Source organism: Aptenodytes forsteri, unplaced genomic scaffold, assembly GCF_000699145.1.
Source record: "Aptenodytes forsteri isolate BGI_AS27 unplaced genomic scaffold, ASM69914v1 Scaffold647, whole genome shotgun sequence".
In the NCBI taxonomy this organism is placed as follows: Eukaryota; Metazoa; Chordata; class Aves; order Sphenisciformes; family Spheniscidae; genus Aptenodytes; species Aptenodytes forsteri.
Genome location: NW_008795889.1, coordinates 318413 through 341177, shown reverse-complemented (window position 1 = coordinate 341177; position 22765 = coordinate 318413). Strand labels below are relative to the sequence as shown.

The 22765-nt window shown below is 41.9% G+C and overlaps 1 protein-coding gene across 1 annotated transcript in view; it reads right to left on the bottom strand.

Moving 5' to 3' along the window:
• FARP2 (FERM, ARH/RhoGEF and pleckstrin domain protein 2) overlaps positions 1-22765 on the bottom strand; it is a 78063-nt gene that overhangs the window by 3956 nt on the left and 51342 nt on the right. The window contains exons 14-24 of the mRNA XM_009284228.2: positions 17846-18024; positions 10796-10885; positions 9388-9521; positions 8304-8385; positions 7063-7300; positions 5886-6016; positions 4994-5062; positions 4509-4598; positions 3711-3793; positions 1699-1817; positions 841-1004 (exon numbers count right to left, since the gene is read on the bottom strand). Of these exons, the coding sequence (XP_009282503.1) occupies positions 841-1004; positions 1699-1817; positions 3711-3793; positions 4509-4598; positions 4994-5062; positions 5886-6016; positions 7063-7300; positions 8304-8385; positions 9388-9521; positions 10796-10885; positions 17846-18024 (1379 nt within the window). The remainder of the gene's footprint in view (positions 1-840; positions 1005-1698; positions 1818-3710; positions 3794-4508; positions 4599-4993; positions 5063-5885; positions 6017-7062; positions 7301-8303; positions 8386-9387; positions 9522-10795; positions 10886-17845; positions 18025-22765) is intronic.

Below are 22765 nucleotides of genomic sequence, written 5' to 3'. Positions count from 1 at the left end.
GGGAAGGTAGGAAGGTACAAACACACGGATGCAGCACCCTGCCCCATTTCTGTTTGTCTAGGAAGGGTCCTTCCCACTTCTGGAAGTCTTCCAAGCATGCCAGCCTGCAGGAAGGTGTCCTACCCAACTGATCTTGCCAAACTGCTGCCTAAAGTGAAACCATAGTGCCGGTGGCAAGCAGCACTCTGCATAAGGAGCGCTGAACAGACATCTGTCTTGAAATCTGCAGGATTCAGTACCAAAAGATGCCACCAGTGCTGCATCAAGCCATGCCGAGTAGTAAGACCTGAGGTAACAGCAGCTCAGCGGGCACATAATAAATCTCTGTTCAGCATAACACAACAGTGCCGTAAAATGGCACTTCCTAATTCTTGCTGCTCACCCCTGCCAGCGAGGGAAGGGCAGAGAAGTCATATTCCCACTGAGCTTAATGCACTCTTCTTAATTCTAGGTGCAGTACAGTAGCTAACCAGACCTCAGTACAGCAGAGTCAATCTCTAAAGGAAAATATCATGGATAAATAACTTATCCTCCAGCAAGGTTGATGAAACCCAAAGGAACAATTCAGTCCTAGGATATCCTGGGTTTCCTTTAAAATTTCCCTCTTTCAGTGCCTTTGCCGAAGCAAAGCCTTGCTGCGAGGAGAGCAGAGCGTGTGTATGCAGACACACAAACATGCACAGAGGAGGGCAAGCATGCAGCAGCCTTTTAATGGCCCATGCTCTCCCACGGACGCAGAGATGCTGCCAAGGCAAAATGGGAGATGGAGTGGAGGCCGAGCGGTGGCCAAGCAAGCCAGGACAGACAGAGTGAGACGTGAGAGCTGCGCCCTGCGGGTACCTCAACAGCCACACTGTGGTCAGTCATGGAGACGCTCGTGTTGCGGTACCAGCACACGTGCATGGTTGTGTTGGCACGGTGGTGGCTCTGCCTGTCCAAGGAGCTATGAGAAGAGTGTATGTCATCTTCGGACTCCTGTTCTAGAGAGACCTCATCAGAGGATCCTGGGGGGAGGAGAATTCAGCAGCAGTTTAAGAAAAATGTGCAATACAAAGAGCAAGAGAAGCAGGGATTCCTGAGAAAAATTGTTTTCTCTTGCAATGATCCAGTTTTAAAATATGTCAACTTGAATTTATTACACAGTTTCTAAAGGCCACTCAGAGCAGATCATTGTGTCTTTCATTACTCAGCTCTACTTGGGGCAGCTGACTCAATACTGTGTAAAACAACAAAAAAAAAATCCCCACACTTCATCTTCAGTCGATTCTTAGTGAGGAATAGGAAGAAGTGCTCCATGAAGGGATACTACATGTTTCAGCACATCCATACCACCACCAGAGACAGGCACAAGAATACTGGGCTATAAAAGAACTTGCTGATCTCCAAAGACACCAAATTTCTGGACAGAAAATACACTACATGGTTAAACTGAGAAAAATCTATGTAACAGATGAATAAGGACCTTTAAAATTAACAATTCTGCAACTGGAGCATCTCTGCTGCATTTAAAGCTACCAGGAACATCAGTCTAGGAAGACAAGCACATTTCTTTTGATTAAAACAAAAGAAAAGCAAATAATTCTCCATTACTGTATGAATTATAAAAACACTCCATCTATGTCATCAAATTCACAATAGGAAAAAATGAAAAGGACATGACAACTGATGCTTTTCAAGAAGGCAGGAAACACCACTTACTGTTAGAGCGATTGCATACTGAGTTTTCCAGAAGCATGCCAGATTTCTCAGTAGATTTCTTGGCCATTTCAATTGCCATGTTTAGGTCTTCCATCCACTTCCCCATCTCCAGGCGGGTACTGCAAGACAAATGGTGCGAATGGAGACCACCCCAGCCTGGAGCCATGGCAGAGTGCAAGTTTGCTGAAGGAAGGCACAAGCCACTGCCCGATAAAAGGAGCAGTCCCTTTCCATTAAATAAATAAAAATAACAAAAATTCCTCCAAAGCATGAGCTTTCCAGACAGGAAGCTGACCTCATACAGCCCTCACCTCTACTTTCAAGCCTTGAAACAAGACTAAAAATCATAAAAAACTTGGACTTTACAGCAAAGAGAATGAATAGACAGCCAGAGGGCCACATAATATCCCCCTCTGGAGCTATTGGACTCAGAACAGGAATTATGTGGTCTAGGCCATCGCTGTTCTTCATACAGAGAGCTTTATAGCTGATGGGTTATTTCAAACATGAAATCATGTTTTCACTCCAAAAAGCATTTTGGAGATGGGTGGTACGACCATACTGGAAATTATTTTTTCGAAGGATAAAAAGCAACCTGAAAGACAGCACATCTTTTAAAGGGGATATAGGATTTACCTTACATCTCAAGCAAGTAAAACACAGCATGCAGGAAGATGAGGACTTCTTTCATCCCACACAGTTTCCATTACAGGTTACATGGCTCATGCCATGATTACAGGGTAAGAGCTTTACAGCTCATATACGCGTTATCTATATCCATCAGCATTCAAGAGCATAAGGTTTTCCTTTAGACATGGCCACATGGCCGTGTCATTTCTTTTTTACCTCTGGCTACACTCCCTGTGTGCACAATTGTTGTCTGAAGTGCCACACACAGTTACACGCTCTTGTGTTTGCTTGGGAGGGTCTGTGGGACTTTTTTTGATAGTCATCTCTTTTTTCTGAAAGTTTTTAATTCAGACTGAAAATTCCATGCACGGTCTAAGCCCGGCAGCAATTTTTTTTTTTGACAGGTAGGGAGAGGTAACAAGAAAAACAACAACCTTTGAGCTACGTCTGACAAGGTAAAAATTGTATTTATTTTTCCAGATCCAAGAACCTTTCAAGCACTTTTTTTGATTCGCAGCTGCTGAGAAATGGTTTATCTTAAAAATAATTGACATTTTCAGGTGTTAGGCTGGAATAAAAAAAAAAGTTTTGCTTGCTGAATACGTCTGCATACCAAAAGTACTGGCTCCTGTACCACTACATACCTGATTTATAAATGTTCAGTAATGGTTATTTTTCAAGAACAGGTTATCAAGCAGTAAAAAAACCTATAAATTTAAGGTCGAATTTTAGTGCTCCCATCCTACATTTTTAGCATACTCCAGCTGTCTTTTAGGAGACCTGCAGAGGAACAAAACCTCCTAAAGCTGATCCTGAGAGAATAGGTGTAGTAGGCATCCTAAGTATATTTCAGCTATAAAGTAAAAAAAGGTGCCAAACCCGTTGCACCGGGACAAGTTACACAGAAAAGAGATTGGTTTTCTCTCCAAGCCAGCCTTTAGTTTTTCCTCTCCCTTCCCAGCTTCCTCCATGAGATCCATGCAGGAACTCTCCCCTCCTTACATCCATTTGCATGTTCTGGATTTTAATTCTTTTTGGGTCTCTAAAATATTTGTACGTTTAGATCTGGTTTTGTCTCCTGCTTTATAGCAGTTGTTTAAAGGATGACACTGACAACTCAGCTAACTAAAAAACAATACAATGGCAATGTTATTGCTGCTGCTGTATGTTTAATAACACACCGTTCAGTGAGATAAACTACTCCTTCCCAAAACACAACACTGATAAAGGAGTTGTGAAGTGTCCTGTGTTTTTGTTTTGAAGACATGCTTTCCAGAGGACACATGAAACACCCCCCTGGCTCTGCACCACACAATCAAACAGTAACTCTTTGGAGAAGGTATCTATCAAACCTACAGGCATTTGAGGAAAATAAACGTTACCTTGCTGCCACCACTATGGTTTTTTGTGCTGAATAGATGGTGAAGCAGTGTGGGACAGCCCATTCATTCTCACTCTCCTCCACCTGCAGAAAAAGAAAAGGTTTATCTCATCACTACTCAGTGACTGACAAACACTAAAACCGTCCTCCTTGGCTGGCTAGGAATTTGAATCACAATATGATCACAACCCGGTTGCAATAAGTGCAAAACAGCTACTCTTTTATGAATACCACCTACTTCAAGTCTATTTTGGCTCTATGCAGTAATCTATATCGTGCGTTTCTACTGCCGCATCTCTAGCAGCAGAGTGCCACATCCAACGGGGCAAGAAAAGGAGGGTTCTGAGCAGGATTCAGCTTATTACTTACCGGTGGGTCGAGCACTATCAGCTGCAAATCAAACACAGAAAGAACAGTCCCATTAGAATAGGGGGGTGAGAAGACAGGAGGACTGATTACATGCCTAGGTGTGTGCACAGGGGTAAAATGCCAGGACAAATCTCTGTTTCCAGATCAGCCTCTCACAGCAACATGAAAATGAATGGTCAAAAGGGCGTGCGCCAGCTGTTTTGCTAATGCAATGGAAGGAATAAGCTTATCGCCTGCAGACAAGTCTTTGTTTGACACACAGGCTGGGGCATGTGAAGGTCCAGTCCACGGCCAGCAGCACTGCAGGCTGCTGTCACTGGCCTGGGAGCAGCTTGTGGCTTTGGTCCTCGTGCCCTGAAGGAATGCCTCAACATTTGCCTCAGGCAAAGTCATTTCCTTAATGCTGTGATGCAACTTTGAAACCACTTACCAACATGCCATGCAGAGGAAGATGTCCGTGAATTTTGAATTGATTTGTCCCTGTAACCCCTTTGCTTGTGTACAGTAACATATCTGAGAACTGAAAAAGGCAGGAAGAATACAATCAACATTGTGAAGGCAGCAGGTAGGGCCAAGTATTTTTTTACATCTTTTTAAAAAACTGTTGTTTAAAGACCACTGTAGATGCATGAACAAACACCATTTCTCAGTCAATTCGGCCTACTTTCCTTAAAACTACTCTTTTGTTTACTTACAAGAGAGGCAATTAATTTTTTAAATTCTGTTAAAACTATGTGCCATTAAGGAAGCAAACTGAACAGACAGTATTGTCACAGTCATGCTCTATCTAAAAATCCCTCAGAGTGAGTTTTCAGTTACAATTGCCGATTTTCATCACAAGCACATGAAAACACACTTTCACAACAACTTTATCTTGAAGACTTTGGGTTTATGAAAACCAGAAGCAACACCCACCAGAAAGAACATCCGCTGCTGTAAACCCTTCTTAGTGAGTTTGTACAAGCAACCTTCCCGGATAAACTCCTGCAGCAGAAAATAAGAAGTTAGACAAAGCTTGATCTTTCCCAAACATAGAGAATTTTAATCGTTCCTTTTTTTCATCCCAGAGTATACAGGTGTTGATCGGTGCCCAGCAATGATCACTAACAGATTTGTTAAACACCAGATGACACCTTTCCTTCTATTTTGTAACATGAATCGGCTCCTTACTACAGCCAGCATTTAAATCAATGAAGCAAGAGAAGGAAAAAGGAGCAGAGTTCCTGTTGGACACCAGCAGTTCACCTATTACACTTACATCCCACCGCAGTGATTGCCATAGCATCCCAAAAGCATATGCGATGCTCCTGTACTTATGCTCAGTATATCTATCAAAAACAAAGAAACAAAAAACCAAGCAGGAGCTAAACAAACTCCTAGAAACAGTCTCTCACCGATACCAGTTTTGCCCAGTGACATGGCTCTCACCATCACTACGTTCTCCATACAGTCTCAGTCCACAGACAGAGATTGCATCAGCCAGACATAAGCAGACCTGGTAACGGATTTCCTATTGAGTACGTGACATACCGCTTCCCACTCAAACACAAAGCACCGTATCCCAGCATACTCAGTATCTGCTGTACTGGAAACACCAAACTGTAGCCAGAAGCATTTTTGATCTATTCCCTAGGACATCACCAAGACGTCCATGGGTCTGTGTACTATGTGCTATGAAAACAATTATACAAAGCCTTTACAGTCATTCCATAAAACAGAGAGGCAGTGATGGCAAATACATGCTTGAAAGGCACTTCCTTGGCAATAAAACCAATAAAGGCTCTAAAAACTAAGCAAAGGTACTTACCCTACCGGGTGCTGTGAGATTATCTATACCAATCAAGTCGTGCTGCAGCTCTGTCAGCTTCTGGAAATTCTCCAGGCGGATGAGACTGTGCTGCAGCTGAGACGTCATTTCTACGACTTCTTTCAGCGCATCTGTAAGGAAAATGGCACTGAGGGGATCAGAACAGAGCAGACAAACCCACGCCACCAATTTTATCCCTGGAAAACTGAATCTGAAATTTATAGCCAGATTTAGAATAGGACAGAATAGTTCAGTTGGAAGGGACCTACAACGATCGTCTAGTCCAACTGCCAACTTAAAGCATATTTTATAGCTACTTAGGGGCAAAATGGAGACTAGCAAGGAACTTCATAGCGCTTCCTATGCTTCTGGAGATTATGGCATATCTCAGATTTTGTGCATATAAAAAGTATTTACCACGTAGCCAAAAGTAAATTAAAAAATTAAAGCCAACTATTTCTGCCAAAGATTACTTTATAAATGAATGGAATTTACTATGCAAGCTTTTGACACTACAAAGCAATTCTTTTTTGTCACATTCTTACTTATAAATGACGAAGAGTTCCTAAAAAACCTACTTTCTTCTCTGCTAAAAAAGGGGACAAGAAAAGGACTAATTTTCCAGCTATGGTTGAAACATTAAGATCCATCAAGATTACCATGAGAAAAACACTTTCTGGAATGCCAGAAAAAGCATTCATTCTATGCAAAGAGAACAGTCTACATCGAAGTCATCTTTTGCATTTTCCAAACTAGCAGTTAAGGCAATTTTCTATCTATTGCAGAATGCTTCAGAGTCCTGAACCAGAGCACGGTAGGAGAGTAGTGAAACCTGGTACCAAAAACCTTAAAGAAAAACAAAGTTAATTTTAAAATGTAAGCTAAACATTTTTTTTCAATTAAGCTGCCTCCTGCCAGTTTTATGCTGTTCTACTTGGTATAATCTGGTTTTTTTCCATGATATTTAAATTACAGTATTCACTAAGCAGTTGTGTTTTCAGCAATCTAAATCAAGTTCCTGTGTATTTCGCACAGGAGACTCTGCGAGAGTCAGAGAGGTCCTGAATGGAGAAAAAGTGTAATGTGACGCTTGTCCCCCCCGGGGTACAGGCAAAATTTTGTATGTACATGGGAATAGGTTTCTGCCTAGCACATATACAGCTGAGTGCTCACTCACTCTGGCAATCTGCAAAGTCCCGGTGCTCTGCCGTGTAGTGCTTGCAAAGTCTCCCCAGGATCAACTTATAGTGCAACAGTCTCTGGATTGGTTTGAGCAGAAACGTGTTGAAGGGCAGGTAGCAAACCTTCTGCAGCTCAAACTCCTTATAAACCACTTCCAGCTTCTTTAGGCGTTTAGTTGCTTTCTCCAGTTCTGTCAGGACCTCATCATGCTTCTGCAGATAACTGGTAAACTCCTGTTGAATGGTACAAAAAATTACTCAGATCAAAGGAAAACAGTCTTTAATAGATCTCACAGTGAATAAGAAAAACATGCACTCCCCTCTCTGCTTCTGTCTCTGACCATGATTATATAATCCAAGACTGCATATATTGTCATAAATATCGACAAAAATAGCATTAACAACATTTTATGTTTCAATGGCTTCATTAAAAAAAAAAACCAACCAGTATTAAAAATAAAAATATTTGCTTGGTTGTCCTCTGTTAACTATTTACCACAGCCGTGCCTCTGATGAGAACAGCCTGTAGCACCACCCGTTAATACTTTGCCATTCTAAGACAATTCTTGTCAATTACTGACTTTTTTCAAGTTAGGACAGGCAGAAGCATGCTGAGAGGGTTGTCTCATCTAGGTTTATCTATTGAAGAAACTGGCAGGCAGCTCCTAGTCCGGATCAAAATAGGTGTCTGTGCAGCACTACACCTATGCCTGCTGGGATAGCAGTCACACACTTCTGCACTCCCATTCAAGCCACTGGTTTTAATGGAATAATTACTCCACTACTACAGCACAAGTGTAACTGTCCCATGAAGGCACTCTACTCCAAATAAAGGTGATTTCATTTCAGAATAGACTACTCTGCAGTTAAAAAAAAAATTATATTTTGGAATTAAACAACCTTATGAAACAGTGTCTCCATAGGGGAGAGTTCAAGTTGTGCAAATATAGGAGAGACGGAGAAGCTAATGATATAATTTTTCTTTGCCTTCTGCTGAATAACCAATAACAAACAACCTTTTCTCAAGGTAAATGTAGGTGGTTAAATAAGCAACAGTGGTATAAAGCCTTGCTGTAAATATTTTATTATGTTTTCCTTTTAATCTGTTCATCAACAATAATTGTTTGCAAGTCACTTCAAGTTTAGTGGAAATACTAAACCTTGAACTCTCATCCTTGACAAAAGGAAAAAATGACTCAACAATCCTGAGATTCCATTATTTTAATCCTTTATCTACCTTTAGAGTATGCATATTCCTGAGCATGACATCTCCAATGCGTTGATAATCTCCTTTCATGTGAGCATTGGTTTTTCCTTCCCTGAAACACACATAAGGAGATGAAATAAGAAGGAGCAGTACATGGGAGATCAAGAAATTTCAATTTCCTCCCTCCACCTTCCCCTGTACTTCAAGACATAATCTTTAAGAAACGCTTCCCGGGTACCTGTGTATTTTATGGACTGTTTTAGTAAAATTAAGGGAAGCAGTACTAATATTAATGCCTCCTCTATCCATTTTTAGCCACTTGACATTCCCATTTCATTGTTCAGGTTGAAAACTTGGTACAGTAAACATGGAAGCTGCATAAAATAACAAACATAAAGCCATGCTTAGAAAACTGAGAAAGGAATAGAAATGAATTTGTGTGAAAGTCTATTTTGGAGTTTAACCTCTCAGACTTCTGAATAAATGTCATAACATAATCCCATCTGAACTTATTTTTGTTTGTACTTAGTTTACGTTAACCACCTCCTTTTGAATGGTAAATAGATTCTCATATATTACATCTCAGGTCAGGAGAAAGTAGTACAAAGGTTAAAAGACTAAAGACATGCTCTTTGAAATAAATTGTGCTGCAAGAACTGAACTCTAATCTTAATTACCAAAAAGCATTTCCTAGATTTTCACCTGGAGATTCATTAACTGGAAGGTATTGAAAAAAAACACACGTTATTTTTTTGACCTTGTGTTTCTTCTCTTTTCTAAGGCTAGAGAGACAACATAGGTTATATTAACAGTTGGACTCGATGATCGTAAGGGTCTTTTCCAACCTAAACAATTCTGTAATTACAAAAACCTTGGTCTGGTGAAGAATTCATACAGCTACTGGATATTATGTACAAGGCAGTGCTTGAAAAATGGGCTTTGCAAAATTTATTTAGTTTTTTTTTTAAAAACTATAATATATTAAAATACTTTTTCCTTAATTCTATTTAAGCAGAAATACCAGTTTCAATATAGATTAAGTACGGTTTTGACGGGAGAACGTAGGAAAAGGTCCCCTAGATCATTGCCCATGTACTGCACTATTAATGCTTACCAGAGCGATAGTCTTTGCTCAATCTCTTTCAGAAAGCCTCGATGAAACTCATAAATTGGGTCTATGTTAGAGAAGAGTAATGTCATCAGGCCCTCTGGCATAGCGTTCTCCTTTATCACTGCGCTGCGAAACCACTGCCGGAAAAATCATAAATTATGATAAATTTTTCTATTTAAGAAATTAATCGCTAGTGTAAAGGTTTCTGCTCCTGCAGCGATGGGGGAGGAGAAAGTGTGTGCACAGGGCAACAGCAGGAAGGAAGGAGAAATATTTAGGGAAGACATAATCTGGGAAAGATGAAAAGATGTAATTTCTTTCCTTGCCAAACATCACAAATATGAGGCTTATTACTGGTTCTGGGCACAAGCATGTTTCTTAATGCAGTGATGAGATGGTTGGTAAGGGCTCTAAATTACAGTCAATTACCAAGTGGCTGCCACAGCTGATGTTACACCACTGCTTGTACTTCAGTGCAGATACAACTGCTCTTTCGTAAAACTTGGAGCCCTGTGCAAGTTACTCAGTAGCTGGAGACATCTTGTTGTGTGTCACACACTGCACTTTTTATCACTTTCAGTTCCCTGCTTTCTGGCAGGGACGTGAATATTACAAAAATCCTCTGAGGTGCCAGATGTTCCCCCATCTTTTAGGAGAAGTGCTGGGAAGCCTGTAGGAGGAATTTGAGTGAGATGGTGCTCACTGAGCTCAAAGAGAACACCTCAACAGAAGACATACAGCATTAAGGGACTCAAACTTCTCTTTGATGAAATTAAAACAATAGCTTATTGAAACACAACAGTCAGTGTTCAAACCTGGAATAAATGAACAAAAAGCTCTTAAAGAAAAAGAGTTGGAAACTCAAGCTGTCCTCCAAACAAGTACTCACTTGTCTACTATGGGTGAAAGGAGGGGAAAAGGAGAGGAAAGAAAAAGCAGCAACAAAAAAAGACGTAACTCCTCAAACCCGTATGGAACCTTAATACCCTTTGCAATTTTCATCTGCTCTCATGATCTGAAGGCACAAAAAGTAAAGCTTCCCAAGGAATACCGCAGAGATGATGACTAGATTATAAGCAGAGCTGACAGCAATGACTATCATTGAAGCTGAATACAAAATATTTTTAGGCTGTCCCTGTTCACAATTTTCAGAGAGAAAGTTTGCTTAAGACATCAAGATGACACGTGATGTAACTATTGGAGCTAACAATAGAAGTCCAGAGAAGATATCTGCTCTCCCACATGAGGACCTACAGGACAAGGAAGGTAACAGCTATATGGCTCATGGGTTATAGTTTATCATAGGACTTCTTCCTTCTGTTACCTGGAAGAAATTCCAAGTTTTTCCAAATTAACAATTACAAATCTGTTAAGAAAAGGAAAAGCATTAAAGAAAGTTAAAAACCCTTACCACTGTAATAACTTCCAGGTCCTTTAAATACGTCCGTTCTGTAGCAAGGATCTCCTTTGCTATGAAGTATGCCTTGTCAGTTGGATAGCGCTGAAAGAATACAAAGTAATCAACAGGTATTAAAATATAAATGCTCTATTTATTATTAAGCACAAGCTCAAACCTTACATACATTTCCCCTTGCTGTGTGCAAATGGAGCAGTCGATTACTAACAGGGCATCTCTGTATTCAGTACCATATTCTCAAATACTGACTTTACTATAAAATATTCTTTTATTTCAAGATTATTAAAAAATAATGTCAGTTATATGAACTCCCGTTTCAAAATCAAGGAAGCACTTTACAAAAATACGGAAACAGTTACTCCAGATTTCCTAGGTTTTAACTTCTCTAACCAAACGGAGTTCAGCAGATCTGCAACACAGACCTTTACCAAAACTTTTCTATTTCCAATCACAGCTTTTACCCAAATCCTTTGAAGATCATATTAATTAGTTAAGAAAACACAAAATCAAACTACAGCAGTTGTTAGCTGCATGGTTGCTCCAGGGCTGCTATTTAAAGAAAAGAGAAGACAGAATGGACATGAAAGCACAAAAGAATGAAATGGTGAAAAGAGATGTTCTGCAGCTGCAACAAACCACAATCAGAGTTAGCCTGAAAACATACATTATTAAAAATTACATAAGTAATATTAAGGAACTAATCACATTTCAAGCTAAGATGCTGCTTTGCCCCCTTAGCTCACTATGTTGTGCCACAGTTTTGTGCCAAATCCTCACCTGGTGAAAACAAATGACAGCAAACCCATTTGAGTTACATGAAAATCTGGCCTTCCCCATCTTTGTCCCTCTTGAGGATAACACAGCTTTGAAATTATTCTCTCCCTTTGAAATTATTTTTCCCTTTTCCTTGTACGTACCACGTTAATAAAAAATTCTCTTTTGAGAGACACTTTGAGATGCCCTCCAGTGCCACCAGCACAGCTACTCAGCGCTTCTAAATCCTCCATCTCAATATTGCTCATGGAGGAGATGTTTTCCTGGTTGCTCAGTAATGTATCTATTGAGTTCATCTTAGCCACACAGAACCCCCGGCGGTGTGTATCCCCAAATAATTAATTTTGAGAAACTGTCTAGCCTCTTTTCAGGTTATTTTATGCTAGTTACTGTAGTCCCACACATCAGCCACCTCCCTAGGGGTACCAGAGGACATACTTTCTTCTATTTCCTCCAGAGCCATCCTCTTAACTTTAATGTACCTGTCTCAGGTACATGATGTCAGGGAAAGTCCTAACTAATCTTGGCTTCAGGTATTTTTTATTTTTTCTTGGGCTATTTACCTAACTGTAGCCTCATAAACCCTCAAAATGCTTTTGAACCTCAGTGGGCACCCTTCTCAAACAGCCTCTTCGCAAAGGATACGACATCATTTTTCTGACCTCCCTGGAGACCAAGGTGACACAGCTCTTTTATCTCACTTACCAACTTCCTCTTGCAGCACTTAGCTGTTCTGAAACACCCTGTTTATAAGCTGATGGAACAACGCACGCTAGCTTGACTGTAACTTCAGCAGTCTCTTACATGATATGAGAATTACTGCTAACAGATATGTTTTTTGTGTAACACAGCTTTGTGTACGCCTCCTCCTGGGTTCTGCACAGGATACTATAGTGCACAATGCCCAGAAGGGATGAACTCCTATGGAAAAAAAATAGAGAGTTTCCCAAGGCAAAGCAAACCCTGGGTTATGGAATCAACCACAGGCTGCAACAAGAGGTGATCACAGGGAGCCTCCTCTCTGCAGCCAAGGCAGAGATGACCCTGCTGCAAGCTCTGCACAGCATCACTGCACACATGCGCATCCACTGGCTTCATCCCTCTCCTCAGCATCGCCTCTCCACTCTGGGGACTCCCTGGTAGCCTCCCAGCTCACCTGGACCCGCCACCATCTCGTATCCATTTAAAACAGTTGCTTAAAGAGTTACTCTCAAGCAATGTATATAACTTAGTATACTCTTGAGAACTCTAGAAAGGACCCTGCCTGTCCCTAATTCACACCTTGTGTTTTGATCCTCACTTGAGTGCTTTTTCCCCCACTCTCAAAAATATTTTTCTGGATTGTTTCTTCCTTAAAAACCTACAGAGCGTGAAGGCCAAAACACACCGTGCCCACAACCTCGCACTTTTCATAGCCTGCATGAATTACCATTTTCACCACCTTTGAGCACTTCTGCAGCTTTTCACTTTATTTTCCAACTGACTGCGTGCCAGCTCGAGGAACAGAAGATGCTTTTCATTCCTCAAGCATCTTCTCTTCCCTTCTCCCTCCCCACTGCATCATCACTTTCTGTTTACTCTCTGATGTTCCTGCTGCTTTCCAAATTGCTCCCTGCTGAAATTTAGTGCCCTTAATTTTCTTTTTTTTGGCCTTACACCAGTCCTAACTGAATCCCCTGTGCTGAGTCCTGGCAGCAGCTGCTAGGCAGACCCTGTACCAGAAGCACCACAAAGTGGTACGGCTGTCACAGTGCAACACCTTCATTTGGCCCTGCCAAACACCTTCATTGCCGGTCATTGCAAGAGGAAAGAAAATTAATTCATGCCTGAAAAAAAATAAACCCCGAAACTCTCTGAGGAGGCAGTCTGCTTTCAAAGTCCAAAGAAAACATCCCTACAACCATAGCAGGCATCACGGCAAATATCCCCACTTGGAAAAACTAGTATTTCACTGTATTATGTACATACGATCCCACCTGGAAACCTTCAAACACTCGCTAGATGCAGTAACACCAGCTCATGTCGAGTGAAGAGCTCTACTCTGAATTCACAAAGGCCAAAGATAAAGGACTATGAGACTAAGAAAGACCTTCCTGTCTGCCTTGCACATAGATCACAATGTCACAAAACTATCGAGTCTGGAAATAAATGAACAAGTAAATAATAATTCCACGTAACCAAAAATGCTTAACTTTTCACTTCAAACACCAGACTTCAACTGTGTTAAAAATAACTCCGGGTGGGGGCAACCCACCAAAAAACCCACACCAAAAAAGCCCAGCTTCTACCCTCTTTTAAACCAGGTTGCTACAACCAACCTCCATTAGAAAAGGAACAGGGAGAAATCTACCAGTAAGATGAAGGAAAACCACAGTGACTTCAAAAGTAACAAAAAAACTCAGCTTTTCTCAAGGTTTCAGTACAGCAACAACAGCATCACAGCAGCATGGAGTGGAAAGCACACACTGCAAGAGTTGAAGAGTTTGCTGAAGAGTTTACATATAAATGCCCTGATTAACCAGGTGGAATTACAGCGGCATCAGTACCCTTAAAATCAGAGCTCTATTAATAGTGATATTGTAAGATTACATTTTTCTTGTACAATAAAGCTGTAAAACTGCTGTGAAATTTAACTTGGTTAAATTTAACCAATTCAACATTGGTTTCTGCCTGGGTTTATTTCCCTTAAAACACTGTCTTCAAATGGAGAAGTCTCAGAAGTTGGCCAAGCTTAAGACCAATTACAATAAAATTCCCTTCCAGGATTCTCACTTTTATAAATTAGTTTCAACCTGAAAGAGAACTCAAGCTGCTGAAATATCAGACTTTGCAAAATGAGGCAGAAAGGATTGGGCTTCAGCATTTAGGACAGACAAGGCAGTCACTGCTCGTTATTTCTAGGGTATATACTATGCCAATTATAAGGATAAATGAGAGGAAGTATTTTTAAAAAAACTATTGAAAAACTAACGGTCGAGTGATCTATCAAAGCTATAAACTCTACCTCAAAAAGTCTAAATGAGATAGGGAGGCTGAAAATTGGGGGTAGGTAGGTGGAAACAACCAACAGACTTGGGTTGTTTCCATCTCAACTCCCAGTTACTGGTTAAACCTTCCTCTCTCCTGCAAGCACGTACTCATATCACATCCACACTATGGGTAGTCCTTAACAGCATCACACGATCTGACTCAGTTATTTGGGGTCTCCAGGAGAAGAGTGCCTGGAGGATTGTCCTGCGAAGAGCTGCTTGTGTCTCTCATGCTGCAGCACTTGGCTCCACCGAGCTGCACGGCAGATCTCAGAAAGGTCCCTTAGCATTCAGAAGCAATCACGGGAGAAGTGAGCTTTGGAAGCACTAAATCCAGAGTGGCACCTTTGCTCGTGGCAAGAGTGCTGTATGTTCCCTCAGCAGCTGACAGTCAGGACATACGGTGCAGAGATCTCCAGATCATCAACTGAGATGAAACAAGAGTGAGCAAGCTTGCACCTGCTGGCACCAAGAAGTACCCAACGACATGGTGAAGACAGCAAACAGCATGGGCCTGTGACCTTCTTGCCTGAGGATCCTGACAGAGGTAAGACAACCAGAACATTGGATGGGATGAGCAGAAAAGCAGGAGTAAAGAGCACACAAGGTGGTTTCTTCTTTGAGATTACACTCAAAGTGTAACTTTGAGATTAAAACTATAGATTACAGTGTGCCCACTGACTGCATAAGGAACTGAGTTTGGACGATGGAGCCTTCCTTGCACTGTAATGGAAGGTCCTGGATCCTTCTCAAGTACCGAAGAGTCAACAAACCTGGCTGCTCTTTCTCTGCAAGTAGGCAAGGCAAGGCAAGGGGAGCAAAGCAGCTTACAGAAAAATGGTCACAGAAGTCTGCTGTTAGGTGGACTTCTCTATCTTACTGGGAGAAATGCAGTGTTCTGTGGTGTGCAGTTTGTCAGTTACTATATACCATGCCCCTACAAAGGCAAAGTCTGGTAATTTGTTATCCACACCTGAAAAGTAGTCAAAGAATGCATGTGTCAATGTATGTATACACACGCACTCATTTATTTCACCTGAGTGCATCTAAATGCTTGGAGTCATTGCTTAAGAAAGAGGAGCTGGCTGGACTAGAAGATTCAAGAGGTCCCTTCCAACCTCAACGATTCTGTGGTTGCAGATTCTTGTTATTGCTAGCAACCACTGTGAAAGCCTGATAACATGGTGCAGTGTGGATAAAAAAGAAAATCTGAATCACACACTGACATCTGGCCATCTCTGTCATTTTGAAAAACTGTGGAGGCACACGAAGCCATTGCTTACCAAAGTACACGATCAAACGTCAGTATGAAGCAGTACGTCAGCTTTGCCACATAGACAAGAGGAGGCTTGCTGCACAGAGTACATGGGACTCTGGAGAAGCTCCTGGGAGACGCTGGTCAGAATTTGTGGACTACCACCACTTACTTCACCTTTCAGAAAGGCTCTGCAGTGTTCCAGTGCGCAAGAGGATATGGATACAGATGATGCATTGGGGCAGAGAGGCCTTGCTCGGTGGTGCTGAAGCACAGAGCGAGGAGCTGAAGTTCATGTCTCAAGGACTAAAGGTGGAATCACCTCCAAAACAAAAACATTTTGTGATTAGGATTACCTGAGAAAGCAAGGGTGAATCCTGAGCTCTACATGGGGGTGAGGAATACCCCACATCATGTTGGGGAGTTCCCAGTTAAGGCAACCAGTGCTTACTGGTGGAAATTAAGGGAAGCAACCTAGGCTAAGGATCAGTACCTAGACATCTTGAAGACCTAAAGTTGTTCTTGCTTTGACACTTGTTGCACCCGCAAAGTCAGAGGTGTTTTTGCCCCCCTCTTTTCAGAAAGCAAGCCTCAAGCTTCCGCAAGGCCAGAGCATTGTCCACCTCTCACCAGACAGAAGAGTCAGCCATGGAGAGGGCAGCTTCAATGATACAGCCAGCTCTGCTGAACAAGCTCGTGACTGACTGGGTGTAAGAGGATTCATTGTGATGCCTGCTGCTGAGAGAGCTGAAGTTGAGCTCAGGTCCCCTACAGCCCAAGAGAAGACACCTCAGGACCACTCTAAAGGTCCTGTTATGATTAGAAAGAATGGCTTGGAGGACCAATGTATGGTGAGATGGATCAATGAGACCGTGGTGAGACTGTGTGGGAAGTAAGGAACCTAGGAAGAACGTACCTTATATATTAAGAAATGGTAGCTCTGTGCTGTTCTCTACGCTGGTAAATGAAATTTTTTAAAACACATTTTTATTAATGACACACAGCACTTTGCACTGACAGCACAGTCCAGTGAGCTGACACAGGTTAAACACATGACAGCATTCTGCAAGGACAAGGACAGATTAAACGTCACCATGTGACAAAATTTTTCATTACTGAATGAGCCAAAGGCAACCGATTTCCAGAATCGACAGACACCTCCCCCACCAGCCTTTCAGAATACCACCCTGACGAATCACCTTGAACAATTCACCTGCTTTGGAGTGTCCTTTCAATAGTCTCAGCACACAGACAAGGGGTTTTTTTTACATTCTAATATAATAATTACAGCCCAAAAGGCACCAAGTGCACTGCTACTGTTTTATATCAAATACATATCAACCGTTTCCCCCAAACAGCTTATCTCAGGAAGCCACGTCTCTTAGAATATCTCAAGTTGGAAGGGACCCATAAGGATCATCAAGTCCAACTCCCTGCTCCTTGCAGGACTGCCTAACACTGACTAAGAGCGTCATCCAAACGCTCCTTGAATTCTGACAGGCTTGGTGCCGTGACCACTTCCCAGGGGAGCCTGTTCCAGGGACCGACTACCCTCTCGGTAAAGAACCTTTTCCTAACGTCCAATCTGAACTCTTGTTTCCATGGAGGAAACATGGAGTTCCATGGAGTTTCCAATGGAAACTCTTGTTTCCATTCTGAGGTATAAAAGGCAGATTTTGAGCTCAGCTCCCTGCTGTGCTGGGGCCCTTGGCAGTGATTACTGCTAAAACAGCGGGAGGTGGTCCCAGCAGCTGAGGCTGAGAAGACCCCTACGCCAAGATGGCAGCGGGCACTCCAGCCACAACAGCGAAACAAACAGACCCGGCCAAACCTTCAGCACTGAAGTTTTTAACATTAACCACCAAACACATCTATTCTACCACAAAATATAATGCAATCAGCATTCAGCGTCCAACAAGCACAGCTCCTCATCTGAAACCATCACTTGTCTCGTGATGTAAATTCCCAGTCTCATCATTATCTTACCTTACGTTTCATTTCATCATCCTCTTCTATCCTGGCACCGCCAGCATCACTAAGGACAGGACTCAGAAGAGGAGATGAACCCTGGCCGGCTGCATTCAAGTTCACCTTAAATGCCGGGTTCAAGCCCAGGGGACTCTTCAGCACGAGGGAAGAGAGCTGAGGATGGTCCACTGGGAGGCCTGGGTGGGAAGAGAACAAGAAGATGGAGTGGAAAAGGGGAGAAAAAGGTTTCAAAGGTAGTGCATCTAAGACGATTACCCACTGTTACGGTAAACCATAACTGCAATCTCACGTTATTAAAAAAAGGCAAAAGAAAAAAAGAAAAAAGGCATATACATCCAAAGACTTAAGTGCATATCTCAAAGCAAATGGCGTGTTCCCTGCAACCCAGCTGTTAATGTGGCAGCGCAGTAAGGACAGACACCTTTACAACTGCATTTAAGGGAAAGGATAAACTGTTTAGTGTCTAGGAAAAAGTGCTCAAATCCTGTTGGATTTTGTTGAGTAGCAGCGGGGTTTGCAACATAGGATTATAGCGTAGTAACAAGAATACAGCTTTTAATTCTTCTTTTTTAAAATAAGAATTGCTTTTCACCCGAGGGAAAAGCTAGGACAAATCATTCCACTACTCTCCACTCCAGAAAAAAAATCCAGAAGATAAAGCTCATTAAAAAAACATTCAGAAATCAGGGAATCTCCAAAATTGTCCCGATGGGAGAGGAAAACATATTGCTATACAAAAAGGGACCATGCAAGAGATTTCATTCCTGGTTCTTCTAAGTATATGAATAGAATAATCTACTGATCTCAAAGGAGAACAATTCTGCAGCACTGAGTATTAACTAGATGGACACAATCCTCTTGCACAGCAAAACCTGTCTGAAGCAGGAGTAACATGCACTGCTTTGCTTTAGATTATTAATTGTCAATTTTTTTTTATATTATTATTTCATTTGTGGACCCTTTAGAGATTTCTGACATATAAAGCACCATTACAGTGAATTTAAGCCTATGAACAGTAGCTGCTCTCCCCTCCTCTGCAGACCCCTTAGAAAGAGCACACAGACACCCCTTGGGGGTTCACAGTGAAAACGACTGTTCAAGATGATCTGCTTTTTGGAACCAAACGAAGGCAACAGACACTCCAATTACTCACACTACGCCCACAAAATTCCTACCTAAGCTCACCTTTTTTTTTTTTTTTTCTGATCTTCCCTATGATAAACAGACAAGCTTCATCAGATCAGGCAACTGAATGGGTACCAAGCACTTCAGTATCTACCACTTTCACCACGCTGCTCAAACCCTCAGCCACGCTTGCAACCCTCCCCAGCATGATTTGTTGTGCATTACAAGCAGAGAGCAAGGGCTAAATCACCTGACCTAAGGCAAACAGAAAAATCAACAGCGAAGCCAAAAATGCCAACTCATCCATGCCCAGACTACTTAAAAATCATCCCAAAAAGCTTTAAAAAAAAATCAGCCCCTGTGGATATCCAGTATTTCTTGACACAGACACAGGGCACGGGTGCTGGAGGAGAAGCAGTTACGAGCTTTTCGATTCACTACTGGCAGGAACGGCTGCTGCTCTCTGGCTCAGGAAGCAAAACCACTGCAAGGCACCCAGCAGCGTGTCAATGGCGAGGGAGCCCAAGCACGTATTTTCACATTGACAAATGCAGGAAGCTAAACAGTGCTGAACTCGGTCACCTGGAAGAGATTCAGATCTTCGAGGCTGTGGAGTTAACTATTAATACACTAGTCAAGCACAGTCATTCTGGAGCGGATTTTTGTTTCTGCCTGAGCATTTCCTTCATTCCCACTGCTTTTAATATTAGCACAGGAAAGCAACAACATCTGGCATTTGTTTCACCTATACAGGGACAGGAGTTTATTGGAAGTTTGCTTTTACATGTCAGGGATGCTGAAACAACAGCTTAGAAACTAATAAGCTACAAGCTTACAGGGGTGAGGAGCTTCTTTAAATTCTTGGAATTTAACATGATGTAGCAACACGTTCCAGAATTTGAAACTTGAATTGCTTCTGGACAGACCAAATGTTCAGATACAAGGGGAGCAAAAGGGATATAACTTGCTACAAACTCAACTGCCTGCCTATGTCAATTGAGTTGTTCTAGTTTTTATAACCTCCAACAGCAGAAGCTGGCCATTAAATTCATTTCAAACGCTTGACCATTTGTATCTGACAGCAATAACCCAGTTGCTCAAAGCCAGAGTGATTTATGAAAATGAGAGGCATGTTCAGCTCCTCAAGAAGCCTGAAACAAAAAGCAGAACCCATGATGCAGAAGCACAGGGCTTCCCCTCTCCCCAGGCCTGGGAGGGGGCTAACCTACAGATGCAAATGCCTATCGCTTCTTCGGGGCCAGAAGCACCCTTCCCCTGCACGTTGATAGCTATAGGAGGACACCCTGTAGTCTACTGTTTATTTCCCTAGGATGAAAGCAATAAAGAATCCAGGAAGGAGCTGTTACAGCTGCAACTTGTAATAGGCTGTCAACTTAAATGGAAAATTCTGCAAAGGGACTTTCCGAGGTTAATGTGACTTCCGAAATTTGTATTTTCTAGAAAAGGCTATAAAATGTCATGGAGCAGCTCGGGTTAGCTTTTTTGCTAACATTTGTTTAAATGTTTGATATAAACTCAGTATGATGGCATATCTTGGCAGATGACGTTACAAGCATGTACCAAAATTTTCATTCTCGTAATCCAACAGTATTTCTCCACTACAGCAGCAAGGGGGGAGCTCGCAGTCAAGCAGGTAGATGTACAGCAATTCTCTATTCTCCTGGGGAAGGATAGTAAAGGAAGAATCCATACAACAGCTGGAGCAAGAGTTGCTGCTGTGGAACAGCTGTTCAGTGTAGAAAACTCCTAATTAGGTAGAAATACTGGTGTGAAGATCAAAACACGTGAATAATTTCCTCCGACATCAAACCCTGGTGCACAGAGGTCTTCCCTGCCCCACAGGCAGCAGCATCCTCCAGGTATATTAAAAGGGACTATTCTTTGAGAGGGATGTTGCCATGTTTCAACATTCTGCATGAAGTGGAAATTTGTTCTCTACATGTAAGTCATAACACAAACATCCCAAAATGGGAAACGTCACTGTAAGCATTACTCAAGGTTTCCGAGCAATGACATGGGTATTCAACGATGTAAACCAGACCCTCACAGACACGACTGAATTCTGTACATGACAAATTTCTGCTTTCACATCACACACAAATGCACTTAACTCAATGCAACATCAAAAAAATGTGACAGTTCGGTGTAATACTCCACGTACGCAAAGCTCTTTAAGAATACTAATACTTCTTAGTTAATTACACTATGTAGTTATAACCATGTATCCTTAAGCAAACAAAACCACAGTTTCATAAAAAGACCAGCATGCATATAATTGGGAAAAAAAAAAATCAAGTTTAACAGTAAAACATTGCAAAAGCACTGCATTTTGCATGAACACAGCTACGGACTTCAGTGAGGATGCTAGCCTTATCTTTCACAGTTACTGTATAATACTGTCAAATTGTTTTATTATTGTTTATGCTGCCTCTTCTTTTGTCCAGGTATAAAAATGCGAAAGCCTCTACCCAATATATAAAACTATGACTTAATACAAATGTTTGTCTACTCTACTTTTTACTGAGAGGATCTTCAGTGTATACAGATGTGAAGGTTCATACTCAAATTTGAAAAAGAAATATGTTTAGAATATTATACAAAACCAGTCATGAGAAGTTCATGATGGGATTACAAAACAACCTTAAGCCAGCTGCTGTAACAATGACCTTATAGAATCACAGAATAGTTTGAGTTGGAAGGGACCTCTAAAGATCATCTAGTCCAACCCCCCCTGCTGTGGGGGGCGGTTCTTCAACTAAATCAAGTTGTTCAGAGCCCCGGCCCACCTGACCTTGAATGTTTCCATGGATGGGGCATCCATCACCTCTCTGGGCAACCTGTGACAGTGTTTCACCACCCTCAGCGTAAAAAAATGTCTTCCTTATATCTAGTCTAAATCTACCCCCCTTTAGTTTAAAGCCATTCCCCCTTGACCTGTCGCAACAGGCCCTGCTAAAAAGTTTGCCACCATCTTTTTTATAAGCCCCCTTTAAGTACTGATAGGCTGCAAGAAGGTGTCCCCGAAGCCTTCTCTTCTCTAGGCTGAACAACCCCAACTCTCTCAGCCTTTCTTCATAGGAGAGGTGTTCCATCCCCCTGATCATTTTCGTGGCCCTCCTCTGGACCCGCTCCAACAGGTCCGTGTCTTTCTTATGCTGAGGGCTCCAGAGCTGGACACAGTACTCCAGGTGGGGTCTCACCAGAGCAGAGCAGAGGGGCAGAACCACCTCCCTCGACCTGCTGGCCACGCTTCTTTTGATGCAGCCCAGGGTATGACTGGCATTCTGGGCTGCGAGTGCACATTGCCGGCTCATGTCCACCTTACCTTGTATTTTCTTCAAGAGTACTCAAATCCCATCCCTCTCACTGACATTATTACAGTTAACATACAATTGTTTTTGTTTTCCTCAATACATCTATTTAGTGTCCAATATCCAAAATCCATTCTTATTTGCCTTGCTAATAGAAATACAGCAGAGATCTTCTCTAACCTGTCAGGCATTTCACAGGGAATACCCTTCTTTAGCCCTTGCAAACTTCAGAGATATGGGTAGTGAAGGAAAATTTTGGAAAACTATCACCTGACGACAATCAGCAATGCCAGAGAAAGCAAGGAAGAAAGCACGCAGCAGCCAGGTTTTAAGTCTGACTTGTAATTTACTACATTAGCATAAACCAGTTTTGGTCTCACATTAGGGACAGCAGCAGGCAACATGCTAGGGAGGTGAAACCACCTTCCCGATCAAGCTCCAAGACTAAAAAGAAACTGAT